At 37.7% G+C, this 22,819-nt stretch overlaps 1 protein-coding gene across 1 annotated transcript in view; it reads right to left on the reverse strand.

Moving 5' to 3' along the window:
• The window catches only part of AGPAT5 (1-acylglycerol-3-phosphate O-acyltransferase 5), a 37,373-nt gene extending 16,549 nt beyond the window's left edge, over positions 1-20,824 (reverse strand). Inside the window, exons 1-5 of the mRNA XM_010192450.1 lie at positions 20,759-20,824; positions 20,424-20,539; positions 15,454-15,543; positions 8,540-8,630; positions 356-517 (exon numbers count right to left, since the gene is read on the reverse strand). Of these exons, the coding sequence (XP_010190752.1) occupies positions 356-517; positions 8,540-8,630; positions 15,454-15,543; positions 20,424-20,519 (439 nt within the window). The 5' untranslated portion in view covers positions 20,520-20,539; positions 20,759-20,824. The remainder of the gene's footprint in view (positions 1-355; positions 518-8,539; positions 8,631-15,453; positions 15,544-20,423; positions 20,540-20,758) is intronic.
• Between the last annotated feature and the right edge of the window lie 1,995 nt (positions 20,825-22,819).

Below are 22,819 nucleotides of genomic sequence, written 5' to 3' on the forward strand. Positions count from 1 at the left end.
GAAAGAGAGAGAATTCACGATGATGGCAAACTCCAGTGCTAGAAGAAATACGAAAATAAATAGCACCTGCTGCCTATGGTCCCAAGTTCATTTTAACTCCAAAGAACACCTGTATGCAGAATTTGACTACAGAAATATTCTCTGCATGGAATAGGGAAGGGAAGGAGAGTGCAGGAATGTCACAGGTAACTAACTACTGTAAAGCTTAGCCACTGATGAAGAATGCCCTAGCAAGGTGTGATAAGATGGCTGGAGCACTGTGAAGATTATCTTCAGAGCATTGCAAAGCACCTGAAGTTGGTTCTGGATATTAACAAGTATAGAGCTGTGGCACATCTAATATACATCAACTCACCTGTCATAGATGGTGCCAGTCTTCTTTGCCCTTTGTGGTCCACAGTACCTTCATAAGCTACAGTCACGTCATAGACTGCATCCAGATAGTCTTTCATTGTGTCAATGGCTACGTGAGTTGCCTTCACGCGTGGCGTTAGCACATGCTTTAATATAGCAAGTCCTAGAAGGGGGAAAAGAATAACAATTACAGTATTTGAAAGTAACCTGGACTACATGGAGAAAAGGAACATTATGCCGAGGAACTTCAGCAAACTCACTCAAAAAAATCACGGAAGGTTTACTTTTAATCTCAATTCTCAGTTGAGAGAGTGTGCATGTGTGCACACTGCATATGCTCTACTGAGCAAATGCAGAAGATTAAACAGAAATCCTAAAGGATATTAATGACAAAAAGGCTGTCCAATAAGAGTCCTTACTGAGGACTTATTATTACAGTCACAGAAATCAACTGTTGTCCTTAACCATCCAGGTCAGGACGCAGAGCTTTGTATGTTAAGGACATAAGATCATCAGGTTTAAGAGCACTCTGCAGGTCTTAACCACAGTACTTCGTATCCACGGTTGCTTCAGCTGACCACTTCTCCACCTAGAGCATACTTAAGAACACACAAATACACTGGGCTTGAAAGTATAAACTTTATTCTATTTCCAGAATTTTAACATCCAATGATTTTCAAAATGAGAACGCACAGACAAGAAAAACCCCAGACCTTTTCAAGATCTGAACACAGCTCTTCCACACTTACTTAAAAGTGCTTCTAGGAAAAAAAAAAAAGGCGTATTATGCAAAAATGTTCACTATTTTGTTGTAAGATGTGTATCTTTTTCAGAGAGAAGTATCAGAATAAAATTGCAATTATTCCTTTCTAGCCTTATTTTTCACTGACTTACTCTTTTAAAGAGCCATCCATTGGTGCTATTGGTTCCTGATAGATAAAATGGAACTTTTTCTAAACCAAAGTACTGTGATATTGCTCTTGGTATCTTTCTTCTTGCAAAATCAGTTTAAAAGGTACTATATTATATCCTGATTTTGTACGGAACTTCTCACCCTTGATAAGCAAAGTATACTTTGATCTAAAAATTATGAAAATATCTACTGAATACTGTAAGATAATGTTAGTTTCTAACCTGCTCTAACATTTCTATAGTTGAAAATTTAGGATAAATGGTTATCTTGATTTCTTAATATTTGCTAAAGATATCCTTGTCTGAACACATAGATAAAAGGTTATTTACTAGCACTCCTTCTGAAGTCATTGTTCTAAGCTTTACTGGCAACAGTGATAACTGTCTATGCAAAACGTTATATGGATCATGTAAATATTTTGAAGCATAACATAGTGGCAGTGTTTTCTTAGCTTGTGAACTGTTACATCAAACAGCTAATTATGTTGTGTTTCCAAATGTTTACTCTGTAAATGAAGCACTGAATATTCTAGTGTTGTGTCAGCAATGATATTGGTGTGGATATTCCACTCAACACAACTCTTGTTGGTCCAAATTCCCAAATATATTCTAAAAACACTAACATTCCTTTCCTGCCCAACTCATCTTCCCCTTATTCAAACTACTACTGTGGGGAAGAAGAAAGGAGAACAGACTTCACCGAGAACTGAATCCTCTAGACAAATTAATTCTGGTACCTAAGACTACTTGGCGTTGTGTTTTTTGAATCCATGGCCAGTGTTGGTGATGAAGATGGTCAGTAACAGCCTGTGCAGTGCAACTATAGAATAAGCCCCTTTTACTCCATTTCCTACGAGTGAACTCTTGAGGGTTTAAGTACAAAATGAGCATCCAACTAATTAGAATCCACAAAGAAAGTCCGTAATCCATTATTCAGAAACACTCCAGTGCATGACAAACACGCAGCAACTACAGGAGTTCAGTGCATCCGTTTAAAGAATCTGCTTTGTAAAAGCATTAACCACACATTCTTGCAGTTACTTCATGATCTTTGCTAAAATCAACATAACAGAATTTAAACCCAAGTAGTTACAATATCGTTACCTTGGCAAGCTGCCTGCCTCCAATTCACAAAACACACTGTGCTTAAACTGTTTTTAATGTTGTGCAATACTAAGTTAGGACTCTCTGTCAAAGTATTTGAGGTCATGAGATTTTATTTTAAATGCCAAAGAAAATGAACTAGATGTCTAATAATTTAATACTCTTTCTTAAAATGCTATAGCTTTGCTCTTCTAAGTTAGCTGACTTTTAAATGATAAAACAGACATTAAAAAAAATGAAAAGAATGGGAATAGCTGAAGAAATATGGTGAGCAATGGTACTTCAACTGTCATCTGCTTACTAGACAATAATAAGATGCAGAATTACTTCAGAAAGTCTGCGAGAAAACCGAATGAAATAAAGTAAGATTTTAGTTTGGGAAGTACAAAGACATTAACATCTACAGAACTGTCTTTTTTTTTTCATCTAAACACAAAAGAACAAAAAATATCAAGCCAAAGTCATTTATCCAACCTCTCAGGGTGAGGTTATGTATGTAACAGTTGAGTACAGCTCTACGGAGAAGTTCTCTCTTCCTCTTCCCTTCATCCAGGCCAAAAACTCAGAGCTGTTGAGTGCAGACAGGCCATCTACATTTGCAGAATTGGACTCCATTAGTCATATTTGTACCCTTGACACGTGCACATCCCACATTTTTAAATGAAAACAAACAAAAACCTCCCTAGATCTAAATTAAAATACCCTATGCATACTATATTACCATTACCACATTTCATCAACAAAAGTTATGCCCTTACTGAAAGTGGATGAGTGTATTGGGTTTTCTGTGAGGGGTTTTTGGTTGTGACTTTGGTAACAGGGGAAGGGCTATGGAGATGGCCCTTTAAGAAGCTACCTGAAAAGCTCCCCCTTTGCCTTTGTCAGACCCACCTCTGACCAGGGCCAAGCCAATCAGCACCCCTGTGAATTCATGTATTTAATGGGGGGTGCAGGGCATGCCTCGCTCTCTCTGGCACCGGCCCTGACCAGTGTGGCCCCAGGTGTGGGTGGTGTGGCCCTGGCCCCAGCCCTGCCCGGCTGGGCTTGGCCGGCCCCGACCACAGCTTAAGCTTAAGCCCCACTGCAGCTCCATCCCAAAAAAGAGAGAGAGAGAGCTGGGAACTCCAGAGCCATCAGAAGAGACCTGCAGCCGAGAAAGGAGTGGGGCATGAGAAGAACAACTTTGAAGAACACCAAGGTCGGTTGAAGGAAAGAAAAGACAGAGAGGAGGAGGAGGAGGAGGACGCAGAGCCCAGGTTCCCTTTTTGCAACCTGTGGCAAGAGCCGGGTCGAGTGGCCTGCAGCCTGTAGAGTTCACTGGTGGGGCAGGGCCACACGAGCCGGGGGCGGCCCCTGGACGGCTGCCCCTGAAGAAGCCGTGACTCTGGGCAGTGAGTGCTGGAGCAGTTCATGTATGAGGGAGACTGCAGCTGTGGGCAGACCCAGATTGGACTTTTGAGGACTTTTTTCCCTGTGGAAATGGGGGAGCAATGTGGAAGCAGAGAGAGAGAGATTGGGCTGTCTTCCTACTCCTGAGGAGCACATGGCATGAACCAACTGCAACCTCCACTCCTATTCCTCTGTGCCTCAAGGCAAAGAGGGAGGGGGAAGGTGAAGGAATCAGGAACAAAAACTGAGCCCAGGAAGAAGGGAGGGGTGGAGGGAAGGTGTTTTGACTTTAAGATCTGGTTGTATCTCCCATTGTTCTACTCTGATGTTGGTAACAAATTAAAATTGTTTTGTTTTTTATTCCTTATGATGAGTCTGTCTTTTGCCTGCGACCTTTTTAAGTGGTGAGAAGCCCTCCCAGTCTTTATTTTGACTAGTCCTTTTTGGGGCATTGTGGTGCTCAGTTAGGCACTTGGCATAAACCATGACAATGAGAGATTTAGTTTGAGTTTCTCCCCCCACTCCCCTGTAAAACTGAGAGCAGGGTGAAAAACAATTAAATTATTTCAATCCAAATTAGGTCTTTCTTTCCTTAATTTTTTTTTCATGTGCATGTGTGCACAGGAGTGATACTAGACTGAAAACTTTGCAGTTCCTGGAGTGTCCCCCATCCTCACCCAACACTGAGTTCCCACCAGCCTTCTGGAATGTTCCCAGTGATCAAAATCTTACTGAAACCAGAGTCCAGAGTGAGACTTACAAATTGACACATGGTGGGCAAGATCATCCATTTGGATGCTAATATGCCATTGACTTACAAAAATAGGACTCATCTGATGGCAGTATTAGAAAATTGCATGCTCTTGTAAAATGTGTTTTCTATTACCATGAACTAAGGTAAAAGAAATGCAAGTGAACCCCTCAAGAAGGGTATGACCATCCCACAGCAAAACATGGGAGACACCACTCTTTGGCACACATCCTTCTGTGATGGGTATCTACAGAAATACAAGGCCGCCTCTTGCTTTCCTAAACTTTATTTCCTATGGATGACTTTTAATAACAGAAATCTGTTCTTCATCCTAATGGTACATGTCTCAAATGCCACTCAATGTCCACATCCCACTCTTTTTAAAACCTGTATTTTCCTTCCCACATCTCACTGTGCACTTTCACATCAAGCTTGCTTACATGAAAGCGTGTGGAAAAAATATCACTAAAAGCTATTTTCTTTAAAGACAGTTCCAAATAACATTTATGGATATTAAATACTTCAGATTACTTTAAAACACAATCTAAAACCAATGCCAAGAACTAGAAGGGAAAATTTTGAGATAAGCATATCCTGCACATACAAACATCTTAGCAGAAAGCATGATACCAGTCAAGATAAACCTAGCATTAAAAAACATTTTCATTTGCAACTTTGCTTCCTAAAAACAAGAGAGATAATAAATGAATACCTGAAATGTTTGCTTGATTAAATGACCTTTGTTAGAATTTAAACATTAATACAAAATTCCATAAATGCCTTTTACCAGGGAAGACTGTTTCGTCTTCATTCAGCAAAAGCAAGCCAAGTTAAATTTAACAAGCTTCTTACCCCCTTCTCTTTGACTTTTCAGAGTTAGTAACATCATGTGTAGGAGGGCTTTGGATTAGTCCTATTTATTTTCAAATTTTTAAAATGCCATTTTTTAACATTTGGAGAAAATTAGCATTTTACTAAACCTAAGAAATTTGTGGTTGTTTGGAACATTATACAGACATCTGACTACTAGAAAATAATCAGAAATCTATACATATATATTTTAGGAACATACAAATGGAACAGACTTTGTATCAGAAGATGGTACAAGAAACAATTGCCATGTATTTGTGGGTCTTACAGAAATTTTGTTCTATAGTTCAGTACCACTAAAAACATCCAGGCTTAAAAGATTCCTTTCCCAGTGTAACCAAACCAATGTATTTTGATTTTAAAATGTTTTCTTTTCTATCCCGGGTAAGAATCTGATGCAATTGAAATTTTCTGCCATTTGTAAAATGTGTGGAACGAGTAATCTTCATTTTCTGAGGGTACCAGCATTACCCTTAGATGACAATATTCTCAGTTCATCACCACAAAGCCAGTATTCCTGGAAGTAAGCAGCTTTCTGTATCTTAATGAAAACCACTGTGGACAGAACTTGCAACGGAGTTTAACTTAATTAGAGTAGAATTTTGCTGTGTCAAATCTATCAGTGCTGAAGGCCGTGTCAGTCTCCAACATAAAAACCATGAATATGAATACTCTAATTTTATCAATTTTACCTCTAGATGTTTTGGGCATTCTTTGGTCTTAATTAACAAAAACCTGGCAGTACATTTAACTTGAACTTGGCAAAGGAGTTAATGACAAATTTGAAAGACCAGTCCATGCATTCAATTTTTTTACTGTATTATATCCTTTATTTCTTTCTAAAAATAGTAAGAAAGTACATGGCCCTACTCCTTCCCTAGAAGTTTCCCTGTGCTTTACAGCCTTCAGGCTCACCTCACTCATACCCAGATCTATTTGATCTAGCCTGTGTGTTTGATTTGTCTGTTTCAGAAAGAGGAAAACCATCTGCTCTTGCTATGAGTCAAGATTTTGTGTAGAAACCAAGTCTATGGCACAACAAACTGTAACATGAGGGATTTCAAAAAGCTGCCTCTCTTTCAAGGGTGACCTCAATCACCTTTAAATTCTTTTGCTGTTTGATATCCTTCCATCCTATTCAGAGACAGATAAGATTTATTTATATATTCTTATCAATAAGGAAAGACACAATAGTTGAAACCAGCAATGTCAAAATATTCCTTTGGACATCAACCTAAGTTCTTTTGGTTTTTTTAAATTTCTTTTTTTTGTTGAACTGGAGGTAGAAAGTGTGTCCACAACTGGTGTTTACTTAAAAAGAACATCAAGATATGAGGTGCAGCTCACCAACTGGTCACACTAAGACTAGGTAATTCAGTTCAGCCCAATAATTCTGCTTAAACCAATAAACGTTTTCTAGTAGAATCCAGCCCATGGAGAATAAAAGTAAACACAAACCCCACAAAACCTTTTCATAATTCTTCTCTGCAAAACTACTAAACCAAAACCAGTATTTTGGACAGCCTGATAGGGACCTGAGGGATGATGTGCCATCATCTTGCTGGTGGCCATGTGAGTTCCCTGTCCTTGCAGCTCCCTGATGTACTGGTTTGTGTTTTATACTGGTATGTGCCTCGTGGCTCTTAGCCATCAGAAGAGTTTGGTATGCAGCTTTCAGCGTCAGCACCTCTGCTTCTCAGCATGCTTGTACAAGGGATGCTCTAATTCAAGCAAGTATCAATCTTAGAGCAGGGCCTCATGCAGACTGTTTCCCATTTTCTCCATATAAAAAGTTGAGGAGAGACCAACAGCAAAAGAATTTAGCTGTGGGGAAAAGCAGATAAAAACGATTCTCTGCACTAGTACTGGAGATGACTCCTGTTTTATAAATATTTTATTGAGAGTTTTTAAAAGGAGTAACCCTCACAAAATAAAAGCAGACCAATACCTGAGAGAAAAGCACTAGAATAAATGAACAGATACTCTGAAAGCACAAAAGCAGTGTTTGTTTTGCAGGCTGCAGAGATACAATTAAGAGGTTTATTAAAATAATAATGATGAGAGGCCTTTCTTTTCCCTGAAAAAGGAGAGGAAAAAAATTCCTATCAAACAGCCGCTCTGAACTCTCAAAGAACCACCAGCTTAAATGAAACATTTGACTTTCATTTCCGACAGGAAATTGAAGCAATGAATAAATACATTATGACTTAAGCTCTCCTGCTCATACACGCAAACAAATACCGTTCTTCCCAAGGAGGAGAAGAAAAGCATATATCCTTTTGGACTAGAGCTAACAATACTTAATAGCTTGATGATATCAACAGGCTGATTCACAGACTTGTGAATTCATTTCAGTGTGTCACATAAATGAATTTACCAGACCTATTTGTTATTCTTTGTTTACCTTTAGAGTGAATTATTTCACTTCTGGTCAACAGGAAAAAACAAAGCCAGGAAGCATGTTCACTAAATTGTTGGACTTTAAAAGTTTACGTGTACTGTGCATATGACGTGAGAAAAAAAACAAAAAAGCTTGGGACCCTTCGACTTTATTGCAAGCCTTTCCAAAGATGAAGTAATTCCATCTCTGGTTACAGAGACGACACCAACAGTCAAAGTCACTACAGAATAAAGTTCAACCAAGGAAGGGCAAGACTGGAAAGTGAGTGAGGAACAAAACCAAAAGCTATAGTAGCACTAACAGTAACTAAAAATGAAGTGAGAAAAGGCTTTTTCTTTCAAGGCACAAGAATTTTATGCAAAATATTCTTTATATCAAGTAACAACTGTAACTGGAGTTATAATGTCAACTTAGATATAACAGTGCCCTGACCTAGTGTAGATAATTCTCATGTCTCTGAAGGAGCAAGAAAAGAAGTGTCCACAAATACACAGATACAGATAGAAACTAAAGAGAGCTTTGTTGAGAATTAATACTCTAGCACAATGTGAAAGGCACAAAATGTCTGTATATAAGCTACTCTCATGTTACTCTGTGGCAAGAGAAATGCTGGCTTATGCTACTCTAACCCCTAAGTATCAATCAGGCAGGCTAAACAGTCCAGTTAAGGTGAGAACATCTTCATACTGTATAACATTTTTATATAACATCTGTTAACACTGTTACAAAAGAATTATTTCAAAACTTTCTTTGCTTACCTTCCTTTTCAGCAAATGATTGACTATCTGCAATGACTTTTGGTATTTCTGGATTGTAACGAGTACCCTCTGGAAAAATCACTAAATACATCTGTGGGATTAAAAAGAAACAAAACAGACAAGTTCTTATAACGAACGTAAACTGATTCCTTTTGTAGAAACTGTCATCACTTGATAGGTCCATATTGTATTTAGTTCACACCATCAATTACTGCAAGGATCCAAAGAAATTCACAATACTTGAGCTAAAACTTCTTAGCTCTAAGAAACTTACTGTTTGAGGTTCAAAATAATTTTCCCTGAATGTATACCACAGAAAGTTGCCCAGGTGATTTAGAAAGGGAAATAGCATGTGGCAACAAAAGCTAGCAAGTCAGGAGCAGCCGCTATCAGCAAGAGCATTGGTTTCGTTATGTAGGATAAGAGGAGATTTTGAAAAGACAGTCAGGTATGTCACAGATGACTGCCTTTTTTTTTTTTTTAATACTGATCTCGCATACAGTCTTTCCTTATACTTAACTATACATTTAGTTCCACTGATAATCAGAAATACTACTAATTGAAATTATGATAGATCAGCTACCTTATGTGACTTTATGCATCTCGCTATTAGATATTAAATACGTTATGCACTCAAACTCATAGTTCAGCATAATTTGACCTTCAAAATCACATTCTTTTAACCATGCATGTCTGCAAGGTTAGATTTCCCAAGTAAATTAGTTTGCTTTCCTACTCACCAACAACTGTATGTCTATGAGTTCTTAAATCATTACACAGGTAAAGGTTGCCTAAGTATCTGCATATCTGAGTGTAAAATTATGTACGCAAATAGAAACAGTCAAATTTGATTACTTTCCTATTTGCTTTTGTAACAGATCAGACATTTACATCTCTCTCTTTGTGTGTCTTGCATAATCTCCTCCATACAAAGCTGATGCAAAACATCACTTAAGCACTGAAAATTTCATACTGGGGACTCATCTGCAGAAGAAAAGGCTACGGCCACAAATGCTAGCATGGAGCTGAACATGACACATTTGCAGAAACATCATGTCTACTCTGCCTAGTCAAACTACTTAAATTGTTATCTTTGCAGAAATGAGTCTCAAAAATACTTGAAAGAAAAAGAGATAGTGGATTTACAAAACAGTCCAAGGAGGATTATCAGCAAGTACAGGAAGACCCTGACAAGTGGAAGAGCCCAGCATGAAATGATATAAAGTTAAATAAAAACTCAGAAAGAGACACACAGGAATATAACTTTGCCCTTCTAGCTCACAAAATATCAGAGTGTGCTGGTATTTGCACCCAATGGTTGCAGTCAGAGAAAAGGCTGAAAGATGTGCTAAAATGCAGAGGAGGGAAGAAATCTAGAAACTGTGCCAACTAGTGAAACAAGCAGCAGACAAAGAAAGAGGAGATCTGAGTACACAGCCTAGAATCAGGCAGGATAAAAAGAAAAAAAAATTAAGAATAGAGAAAATGGTGTCATTAGAGTGGAGTAGAGAGCTAGAGGAAAGGCTGTATTTGTCAGGGGGAGGAGAAGAACTGGCGGATTGCAGAGGCAGGTGAAGTTCAAGAATGTTCAAGGACCAGCAGACACCCAAGTTGTATATAGATTTGGTGGGGAAAGTACGAAATAAAATGGGTTTAAGAGGCAAGGTGCTTACTTTTTTATAACATGACAGTAGCATAAGCACAGGGATAAGTACAGGAATCCTTAGACCCAACTGCAGTCCACACTTGCCCCAGCCATGTATACATTTCATCTATGAAGTACACTGTTGAGATATTTCAGTGATTAAGTAAAATTTTCAGGGTTAGCTGGAAAGGGCATAATGTTAAAAACCAGATACATTTATTTATTTGTTTAATCATAAATGTGCTTATATTCAAATCACATAATTTGGTACTTCAAGATGAGGTTACTCCCCTGACCATTAAAGACTGAATGCAATGGCTGTAACTGGTAATAACTGACAGAGCAAAGAAAGAGAAGCCTGCAGGACAGGGATACCATCCCTGGTACAGGGATCAACACTTGAAAGACTGCAAAAATGTTACTGGTCTTCAAAGCGGATAATCACCTATAGAAAGCTGATTACACAACAGAGAACAGTATCTACATGTGTAATACAAAGCAGGGGCTGAAGTGATTTCAATTATACTTGTAAACCTCTAAAACACAAGCAGCTGAACAGGTCTGTTCATCAGAATCTGAATATCTTTGAATTGAAAGCGTATCAGCAAGATGGAGAAGTGGCATTTGCTTTAAATTCAGCATATATAAACCTAACATGGAGCTCATTAGGACTACTTTACCTGAGTAAAATTCATTAATGTAAATAGATATCCTACTTACACTCGCATACAGTCCTGCACAACACGTTCTGCTAGTGCCATTCAGCCTGCCAAATCGACCTGCATGACTGGATTTTCTCTTCTCCCACCAGAGGCAGCAGAAGCTAAATCCTTAACCACCATTTCCAAAGATTGTAAGAACTACAAATCTCCAAGATTTTAATAACTAAATAAGCTCCCCTGAACTAGGATTAAGAACTGCTGAGTTGTACGAGCATTTCAATTCCCTAGAAACACTAGCTGCAGCTAAGGAAATTTTTTATACAGAATTTTTTATTTAGGGCAATTAGCTACATAAAAGTTATACACTTTATCACAGTGTCTGCAAAATACAGTGCTGGTATTCAAAATGACATAGAAAAAATTGCTGTGTTGTTCCCAAGTGGTTGACAAGGGGAAAACAATTAAATATTTTTTTTTTCAAAGTTCAAAATCATAATGGATTTGCTTGGTTTCACTATTCTTTTTATTATCGTATCCTGACAACTAGACAGATTCATATTGGAATCCATCTAGATCACTGTCTAAAAGATATGCTTCTGGTGAACTGAGTAAGAAACATTAACATGCAGATCAATAACTGGAAAAAGATATGGTATGAGAACGCATACCTGGTATAACTGAAATAAAATACAAAAGGAGACGTGAGGAAAGCAGTCAAGGATATTCAGGATTTACAAAGAAGTTGTCAAGGGTTTGCAAATTAGTAACCATATGACCAAATAATTACATTAAGCCTTACAGCAGTTGTATTAATTGTATTTGTCCCCTCCAGGTTTTTACTGTTTGGTTGGTACTGCTGTATATGACAAAGATTTATTCTGTGACTGAATGACAAAAACAAAGCACACAGTAACCAGCTAAATACTGGCTGTACTGGGTTAAATCCCACATCTCAGAATGCAGATTTCTTACTCTCGCTGCATGATAAAAAGAAACATAAGTTATGTTTTCAGTTATCAAACTGAATAGATTGCTGTTCAGAAGAGTTAACTTTATAAAACAAGCAGATTGAGTACATCAAGTGCCAGCTCAATATACTGTTACATTGAGAAATGTGTTTATCTTGTTATGGCTTATATTAAAACAACATTAACACAAAAAATGTCCTTCAAACCGTGTGAGAGTCTCTGCTCTCATAAGACGTAAGATTGCAATTTGTTTACAACCAGACAGATTTTATGTAATTTTAAACAAAATCACGTTGTCACCCCTGAGTTTTGCCAACAGAAGGCCCAATAATAAACCATTTCAGTGTAGAGTTCAATGGCAGTTTGAGAAGCAAAATAATTTCCAGGGAGAAATAAGATAATTTATTAGTTCAAGATGTCCACTAAGGAAACACAGGTGCAACAGCACTTCAGTCTCACATCAGAGTTTTGTGCGTGCCTAATATTGCTGTGCTGCATATGGGAAGAAGGGTGGATCGGCTGCAAACAAGAGAGCAGGAAAAGGGGCTGTTCAGGGCAGGTGGAAGTTGTGAGACAAGGAGAGCATGGAGCATCATGCAGCCCGCTGTCCCAACACGAAATCAAGCTTACCACATCACTAACCCAGTTCTGCTGTGAAAGTAAAGGCCAAGAGGCTGCTTTATTTTTCCTGTTTGTGTTCTACCTCCAATTTACTTTTCATTAAAAGAAAAGGAAAAAGAAAAAAAAAAAGGAACCACCAGATGCCACGAGGCAGTAAACCAACCAAAGGTCTCGCTGTGCTCCTGAGAACAGAGGACTGGTTCTGCCTTCCTACACGTCTCCAGTTTCTGAATGGGAACAGGGATGGCTCCAGACAGACTGAACATTAATCACTTGGATTCTTTTGTTTAAACTGTATGTGGAGAGAAACTGTAAATAACAAAGTGACCCTTAACACAGATTCCCATCCATCTCCTCTCTATTGGCACATAATTCTTCCCTTTGCAGCTGAAAGGCAAGCTCTGCTCTAACACTACATTACAAAAAAAAGAACTCCACCACATTCACACAGAATGACCAAGCAACAGCTGCTCACTAAACCAAGGAAAAGCCCACCCTGAGCTGCACCATGCACTGCATATACTTTAATAAAAATTCCAGAGTAGTAAAGTCATTATTTTTGCATGAAGTTGATGAGTTCAGGGCATACTTGCTTTACTGATTAAAATGTCTTCATTTTGAAAGCACTATGGTTGCTTGTGAATGTCACACTGAGTTGCAGAACTGCAAAGTTTCTTCATGAATAATACAGTAAGGACACAGGTTATCATGTTCTTCTTTCAGTAGTAATTATAGGTTAAAGGACATTTACAGGATTTACATTTAAATTCTCAGATAAAGTGGATTACAGAAAGTTTACTCTTCCCTCAAATGACAACTCAGTGGTCTGTGTCTTTTACCCCAAACGTCTGTCTTGGTAAGTATCTTTTGACAGCTGTGGCTTCGTAAAACTTAAGTGTCACTCCCTATATGGTTAGACTGAAAGAGATTTAAACCAGAATGCGTTTCTGCAGCAGTTACACTTCTCTCCTCCTGTACTGCTACCCTAGATACTAGGAGGAAAATGGCAACAACTACTTTGTAAGCACGTTCAGGTTCTGTGCCCATTTCCAACACCACTGAACTTCCTGAGAGCCAAATTACACCACAAACCAAATTTACGCAAGTGGACTCCAGTGGTCCCAAATGCATTTGGCATTAGCTTGGAAGGGTCAGGTATAGGTTTTCAATCACACACAAAACTGAGGAGGGAGAAGAAAGGTGATCCCCCAAAAAAAAGCCGCCTGGATTTATTTAATTTATTGATCACATGTAGACATGCACCATGGAAAGCAGAACACATGGCGGATGTAGCTTTAAAGAAAAGCTTTATGTTTTAACTTCCCCTTACATTCCAATTGGGCTAAAATCACACAGTATCCTGTCCTGTCCGTTGATAGCACTGGACCAACCCTGAACATCAGCTGCAGGTTTCCAAAGAGATGCAGTATTAGATGAGTTTCTAGGCACATCTTCCTAAGGCTGTATTAAAAAAAATCCACGTTTCTATAAAGTAGACTAATTTAATGCAGAGTTCAAATCAAGACTCTCATCACAATCAAAATCTTATTATTACAACAAACCCCTGCATTTTAGAGGGTACAGAGGGAAGCCAGACTCAACCAGAAGCTGCCCCTTTGGCTAGCAAGAAATCCACAGGCCTATGCAGGAAAACACCCTGCTAGGATAATTCATCTAGACTAATTAAAGCAAACTTAATCAGCACTCTGCAGGGGGAGCAATTGCTTAGGAGTATGACTACAAATGTTTCATACATCCTGCAATTTGGCTTTGCTTAGTCCATTACACCACAAGTTTTACAGAAAGTAGAATCTTTGTCTCTGACATACAAGAAATAACTTGATGCAATGCAACCTTTTAGCATTCCAAGACCCTCCCTGGTAATGCAGGCCCAAGTTACCACTATTGAATACGACCATCTTCTCCATGTAGACATCATTAGACTAGACAATGGACAGAAAAAGTTGAGTTGTTGTAATATACTTCTGGTCATTATAGCTTATATGGTAGAAACTGGAAACAGATCCACTTTCATACCTTAATTACAATTAAAACAAAAACCCCCGTTCATGCTAAATCTTAGTTCAAGACAAAATTAGTTTGAGTACTGTCTTAAACAGGGCTGCTTTACAAAAAAAGCCAACCAACCAAACAAAAAACTACTATTATGAAGGTCAAAACAACCTATGCACTCCTTTTATCTAAACCTCAGCTTATAAAAGGTTTGCCACCTAATATTTGGAATGGCAAGTCCTAATCACATCATTTTAAATAAAATTAAAGTGTAACTGTTCTATATCAAGGCTTGCTGAGTTGGTTTTCTTAAGTCTAGCCAAAAGGCAGAAAACATTTTAATGCACAGCAAGTAATAGAAGCAAAGCACAGTGATTCTAACCACTGAGCCACAAACCATAGAGAGTCATGAGAAAAGTCACTTGGCACTCACAATCATTCTTCAAATAGAAAATTATCAAGTGTTTGGTTTTTTGTTTGGGTTTTTTTTTTCTCCTCCAGGCATAGCAGAAAAGTTACTCAGTTCTAAGATGTCACTGCCATTAAAAATGATTGATCATTGGGATGACTAATTAAGATACAGCAAGAATGGTTCTTGACTTTAAGAAGATCAAACAACTGATATTCTACAAAAATACCAGTCTCTGACAAGCATACAGTAGTCAAAATGCTGTTCTGAAACACTGGAAACATTGATTGTGGTTGCTCAAGGAACGTGCTACAGCTCAGCTACTAAGACTCAGTTCAGATCCAGCCTGCCCTCTACAGACAGAATCAGAAAGTCCGTATCATCCATAAGTGACTAGTCAAATTTTCCTAAGTGTAATTAAGGGTATCACTCTAGTCACAGAAAATAACTATAAACATACAGAAAGAAAACAAATCTATGATTACTATCTTGCAGTTTGTAGGTATCAGGCATGGCTCATTTCTTCAAAGAGCCTTTGCCATTAAAAAAAAGTCAAAGAAATGAGGAAAAGCAGGGGAAGAAAGGTTTAATCTTACCGGCGTCTCAGCTTTTATCTGGGCCCGCAACTTCTGTCTCATTTCTTTTTCGTTGAATTTGGCACTTCTTTTTACATAGACTCCTCCATGCTAACAGAGGGAAAAAAAAGAAGTATTAATTATTTAAGTAGTTTAATACAGAATAGTTGATAGAACAAACAAGACTGGTGACAAGTCACCTTTATGACTCAAGCTGCAAATTGCCCACAAAGTGTTTTCTCCTAGGATGAAAGCACCTGAAACTAATTTTATATTTGCACATACTTAAGTTCACAAAATCTGCTTAAGGAAAGATCAGATCTAAAAAAACCCACCAAACCAAATGAAAACATGAGACACTTGAAGTGTCTTGTTTAAAAGTGTTAAATAATTAACTGGCAGATGGCACTGGAACCAGCCCCAGGGATCTATCTATTCCCAACACTGACAAGCGGCTTAATGTGTGTATCAAGGGAAAAATCACACATCTGAATTTACTTGCATACAACTACTTATAGGTTGATGTTTTCAATTTTATGTGCCCTCTCTTAAATAGTGACTAATGCAAATATTGGAATTAGAAGTATCATACCTATATATACAAAATTTATGAATAGCACAAAAGTAACTAGCATAGGTCTTGAAAACTTCCATGCACTTTATTAGAGAATCAGACTTTTAATAAAGAAGTTATATACTGAGATAATAATTGAGTAAGTAACAAAATCTTTAGATGGCAAAGGATTTTATAAAAATATTTTTACTGAAAACCATTATAAAAAATTACATAATTTCCTGTAAAAGATTAATATTATAACTTGTTCCACACCATTTATCACGAAAACTTTAGTAAAAGGAATATGGCAAAGTACACACAAAGAAAGAGAGTTATAAAGAAACAAGAGGATGCACACAAACATGGTCCAAAATGAACTGCTGATACAATGAATTCGGGAGAAAAAAAAAAAAGATATATAGCTTCCGAATAACAGAATTTCACTTTTAAGGTCCATTGTTTTCATGGGTTTTCTAATGGATCCTCTAACTTGGTAACACTCCTTTCTGCCCACCCTCACTGTTGGCGTTAGGATTTGTCAGATAATTTTGGTCCATTTATAATTTTACACATTCTTAACAGAAAGGTGACAGTAAGATTAAAACTGCTAAGAGCTGGTCCTCAGTCAAATGCCTTATTTCAGGAAATGATACAGTACTTTGTACAAATTGGGGTTGTGTTTATTTGCATGGCACGGACAGGAATAAGGTTTGAGGGGTTATGAGGTGGTGGTTATGCAAAGTGTTGTCAGGCTTTGCTTTTCATGGTGTGGAGAGATGGCCATGCAGCTGCTTAGCTGGTGGTATCTGACATGACTTTTAAGTTCTTCAAAAGCTGCAGTGAAAAGGAACAGAAAGTCAATGGTACATTAACTCCATATTAAATATTCTATCTTAACATTGTCTGTGGTTCTCTTCCTAGGTGAAATAGCCAGGTGCAACACTCAGCTGTGCTGCTGTGGCTGGCAGGGGAACAAAACCAAAACCAGAATCCCTGATCCACCAAGCCTGGCCTCTAGCAGGCTGGAGCATGGTATCAGCACTGTCCCACCAGCAGTTTACCAGTCCTGGGTAGATATTGGCATTAACATGTTCCATCAGCTGTGCAGCAAGCAGAGCGCCATGTGTTATCTACAGCCTCCACATGTAAGGCTGTTTTTAAGATCTAACACCATTAAAGGGAAGTAGAAGTCTTGTTCTGCACAGCAACACTCACCACAACAACTGCTTTCAGGAAGGGCAAACAAACTCAGTTTGGTATGAGAAATAGCACATCTGCTATACAAGACTTCCATGTATTTGCCAAGTCATCGTTCTGCGTGAGCTCAGCTAGATCAAGCTTTGATAAATGAGGGAAGGTTGGAATTAAACTCTTCCCTTACTTATCAAATAACTAACGACCTGCAGTAAACTAGGAAAATGCTGAACCATTTCTTCCTTGTTTAATTTGTGAACTTCGAGAAATCAAGTTACTGTTGCACAGTTTACTTAGGGACACCACAACACCAAAGACAGGTTTGGTGTCCCCACCTCAGACTTTGCAGATTTGTACTCCTCAAGTAAACATGAGAATAGTCACTTAACATAAGAACAGACAAATTTCATATTGTAAGATCACCATTTGCTGCATACAACCCAACTACATAAATAAGTTAGCTTCACTATGGTGCAGGGTTACAAAGATGAAGAGAAGCGAGATGCCATACTAGCTAAATATTTGGCTAAAATTCAGTAACCAAAGGGGTGCACAAGCCGATGCCGAGTAACAGAAAAGACAAAACCATACTTCCTATGTTAAACAGTCAAGCAAACTCTGGGATATCAAAAATATTTATCAAAATTATATCCCAGCCTCACCAGGTGGTAAAAAATGAACAGGAACTAGATGTATTTTGGTGGAGAAAGAGATGGCAAAAAAAAATTCAGACCCATCCAAAAATAATAAAGCTAGTTCTATGAAAAGAAATAGTTCTGCCTAATAAATCAAAACCTGGAACATAACAGGTTAATTTAAGTGGTTCTTTTCTTTTCTTGCTATTAGGTATCTGCCTCCAAAGAAGAATGCTAGTTATGCACTTGTATATAGCACAAATTCCCCAATTTGTATTGCATTTCCTTTTCAGTAAGAGATCAAATATATGAACGCTTTTCAAAACAGATTTCTGGAAGTACTGTTTTTAAGGTTATAATTTTTTTCCGCTGTACTTTAAAAGCCCCTCTCTCCATCAACAATAGCTTATGTTTACAAATATACTTCCTTTGTGACTGAATTTCGCTCTCCTGGACATCCAGAGCACGTTTATTTCCAAACAGGATGTTTACCTGAGGTAGGGAATATGAATTCCGTGAGCATGGCGTAACTATGTGGCTCTGGAAACTTTTAGTGGAGTGTAAGTGACATCACTGACAGAACATCAACAGGAAGGGCAGGAAGTGTTTTATGTTTTTGCACTGTTTGGTGTGATAAAAACAATAAAAATACCTATTAGCTTGCACTGCAGTCCTGCTACATCCCGTCTTGTTCATTTAAACACACACGCATCACTACTGTTAGCAAGCTACCTTTCATTTGAGTCACCAAATTAAAAAAGAAAAAAAATACATTATCATTCCCTACTAAATCTTGTAGTAGTTTTATGCTTTGAGGAATCCAAAGCTGAACAGATTTTATTTAATATATATGTTTTGAATAAAAATGTAGGCTACATTCAGATTAATTTCCACAGGAACCTTCTTTTAACAGTCAATATAGCAGTCAGGAAGTTGAGTGAAGGATATTCCAGATAGCAACAGCAATTTGCCAAAATCTTGGAAAAAAAAGAATAATTTCTGGACATCTACTGATGGAAGATGGAATATACATCCTGTCTGTATTTTAATTAAAGCAGACTTAAATCACCACCAATGTAATGACTACATAAAAAGACAAAGAGCAAAATATTTCCATGCAGCAGACTGATCACTTCACTGGAAGAAAAGTGGACAGAGCCAGAGTCATTAGTGGGGACACATCAGACAACAGAAAAGTCCCTTTTCTCCCAGTGGATACCCTCAGTGAGGCATGGCAGGGTGTGACAGTCTGTACTTATTTAGGGGACTGAAACAGCAAACCTACCAATAGAAAGAAAACGTGAACAGTCGTCTTATTTTCTCTGAAGCATATTATTTTCTAAACATGGTGATTTTGGAAGAAAGCATGGCAAACACCATGGCCATGTACTCAAGACCTTCCCCCTTTTGCTGGTTCTAGCAACCAACTGATCTGACTTGGCTTACAGATGCAAGAGTGCAAGTGGGGAGAGAGAGAGGAACATGCAGCCAAGGATGAGGGAGAGAGTAGCGCCTCCTATTCAGACACACATTTGGAGTTGTCTACTCTTCACATATTCCTCTACAAACTAACATATAGCTCAAATTATACCTGGTGTAGTATTTATCTCAATATCCCCAATCCTCTTGGACAGGGCTGACAGTCAATTCAACCAAGCTATCTAATCCAATTAGAAGTATTTTCTAAGTGTTTTTTCCTTTTCTTTGCCGGGAAGGTGAGGAGCGATGTGGAAAGCAGATTAATATTCAGGGAACAGGTAAAGATCAAAGACAGAAGCCAATGGAGAAAAATCTTATTGAGCGGGCACTTTTGACGAGTTACCCAAAACTAAATTTTTATTCTAACAACTAAGCACCCCTCTAAATCCTGAGAGGAAATACTGTGAAGCCATTTCTGATCACCTAGCAAAACATACCAATAGTTCCAAAAACATCCACCTCTACCTTTTATTTCATTTTTGTATAGAAACAGTGCTGCTTTCAGAGAGAGAAAAGAACAGACATAACAAATCCAGAGAGGATTTTAGGGAGGTGAATGTCATCTACACTGTTCTCTACCACTTTAGATCAAAGATCACATCCACTCAGTGTGTTGGCTGGCTTTCCACTGTACTAAGGTGCAATTTTCCTCTTTTATTTGGTGCTAAAACCAAACAATGGAAAAATAAGTAAGTACACCAAAGCAATGTCAATTCACTCCCAATTTGTAGGATGATTTTAAAAAACCCCATATATATATATATATATACGTATAAAGTCTATCTACACTTACTGCTAAGTGGGTTTTAGGAGTGTAAAAAGAACAAAGTTCTAGAATATTCTAAAATACTTCTTACAGACTCTACAGTTTTAATTCTAGTAATAAACACCATCTTAGTGTATTTAAGTATTTTCACGAATATTCACTTATAAGAGCGAACTGATTCTTTAACAATGGTGTCTCAACCAAGACACACATTTAACTACACTGAGTGAAACCAGCTATTTTCATGTTCAAATGAACAAATGCCAGCTCAGAACCACATCTTCCCAGCACATAGGATAAACAGAAGGAAAGTACATGTTACATGACCCACAAAAAGCAAAGGAAAAGTGAATGGGCTTACCTGTGAAAAATACCACCCGTACAGTGGAAGCCACTTTAACCCATCTTTCAAGACATACCGGACGTGCCCCAGAGCATCCTGCCTAACTGCCAGCATGTCCGCAATAATCCAATCAACTGGAAAGACAAAAGCCCAAAATGTTTGGTTAAATTAGTTTCTAAATGCCACTGCTGAAACAAAAAGTGCATGTTGTACACATAAATATCATTACGGGTTTCTCGACTAGAAGTTCTGAACAAGAACTTCTTGCTGGAAAGAGGCTGGAAAGAGACAGGGTAAACAGATAAGCAGACTTAAAAAAATCTATAGAAGTGCTAAGACAAAAAAATACAAACCTGTACACTGATGATTTGATAAATATATTACATTTTCTTTATTTTTTGGCAAATCCCCGTAGAGTATTACCTAAAAAAAAAAAGTAGTATTAGTTTATTATTTGTTTTCATTGCATAAGACAGCAAAGAGATCCATTGCAGTAATTAGTTATTTACTAGGAAAACTGCCAGCAAGTTAGGGCCATTAACGGACAAACACCCCACCACCACACCAGTACCCATCATGCATACAACTCACCTATCAACAAAGCAGTGAATATTAATTAATGAGGACTTAAGAAAGCTATTCTGTTCCTGTGCCTTGACCCTAGAACTGGATCCATGGAAGCTGACTTATATCTAGAAGATTCCTACATTAATATAATTAAAGAGGAACCACAGACACGTACAAAAGCACCATTTAACTTTATACATCTAATGAATAAGTCATGCTTCAGTCAGACATTCATTATGACTCAATCTAAAACGTAAGTTTTCCTGAGTTAGATCAAGAACAAAATCTCAAGCATTTGCCATGATTTTAACCACCAAGAACTAACAAAAAGCATGAGGTTGAAGAGTGTCTTTAAATTGGTCTTCAGCTTCCAGCTAGCAAGTTTTGTTACTTTTTTTTTCTCTGTTGCATTAAAGACACCCTCTAATCTTGTAGTTTTCCCCCTCCAAAAAGATAATTGCCTACTAGTGAAATAACCAAGACACAGAAGTAGTAATCCAAGTCAGCTTTTAAAACTGATTGATTTGATTATTTTCATTTCAAATTTAAAATGAGAAATTAATTAAACAATTTCAATTCTGAACTGAAGAATCCATGCAGCCTCTTAATTATCTTTAGTAAATGTTTTTCATTATCTAATGAAGCTTAGTTTTGCCAGCCAGTACTTTCGAGGTAGTCTTCCTCCCTTGCTCTGGCAAGGCTGCACTCCTTGTTTCTAGAAGTCAGCTTTATTAAACATACTTCTTTGAAGTGACTCCATTCACCAAAAAACAGAAGAGCTATTTGGAAGTTTTACCCACTTACTGTCACCACTTCCCTAGTCTAGACCATCTGGGAATTTTATCAGGAAGATCTACCTAATATTCAGATCTTGATTAATATAATTTAGTATGCAGAGTCTCACACTGATCCTTACAGGAGGTCTCTATGAGCATCTCTGGAAAATCTGCCCACCTCTCAGTTAACCTGTGATACCGGATGAGTAACGCCTTGTATTGCAATGCTAGGCAAAAACACCACATAAAGCTGTATATTTTACATTCATGCTGTCCCTACTTCATCAAAAATGCAACCACACTGTTGATCAAATTTTGTTTTCAAGGCAAGAAACCAGATACTGGCAAACTGAGATAGACAGTTAAATACATGAACAAGAGATCATGCAGCATACAGTAAAGAAAACATTACTTACTGGATTTTCTTTTTCCAAAAAAAAAAAAAAAAGGCATGCACAATACATTTTAACTGAACGTTATTTGTAACAAGTCAGTTGATATGTCCATTCTGAAACAGTACCCAAGAAACTCAAATAAGATTTTAAAAAGTTGTGGGCATAAGTCAGAGGGGCTGATCTTACAGTTCAAAAAGTCCACTGAAATAAAAAGTTATCTTCCTACTCTCACTTATGGAGTTAAAGTTTCATTCTTCAAGTGTACACTTTTCCAGCAGTGCTATGCTCTATGTCCATAAATACTGGGGTATTTTAATTTCATGTTAAGACTCAACCATGCAGTTTTTGGCAAAGACTGCTTCAGAGGAAGGGAAAAGGCCCAATACAACAAATCACTAAACCAGAAGGTCCTGAATGCTATCTGTACTTTTAAAAATTGTAAGAAAATAATAAGAAGAGGAAAACAAAATCTGCCCTTGACACTGTAAGAGCTGCCGCACATAAGAAACAGGGTTTGAAATCTGTAATTTATAACTTCAACTTGTAAAAATGTCTACTTTAATGTACAAAGCCAGAAACTCAGTGTAATCAGACCCACAATTCAAAGCATTCATTTGTGACTATTGTATGAGGAAAAACAAACCTAAAGGATCATTCCCTTAAAAAAGCACGTATG

This window comes from Mesitornis unicolor, unplaced genomic scaffold (assembly GCF_000695765.1).
Source record: "Mesitornis unicolor isolate BGI_N332 unplaced genomic scaffold, ASM69576v1 scaffold22109, whole genome shotgun sequence".
In the NCBI taxonomy this organism is placed as follows: Eukaryota; Metazoa; Chordata; class Aves; order Mesitornithiformes; family Mesitornithidae; genus Mesitornis; species Mesitornis unicolor.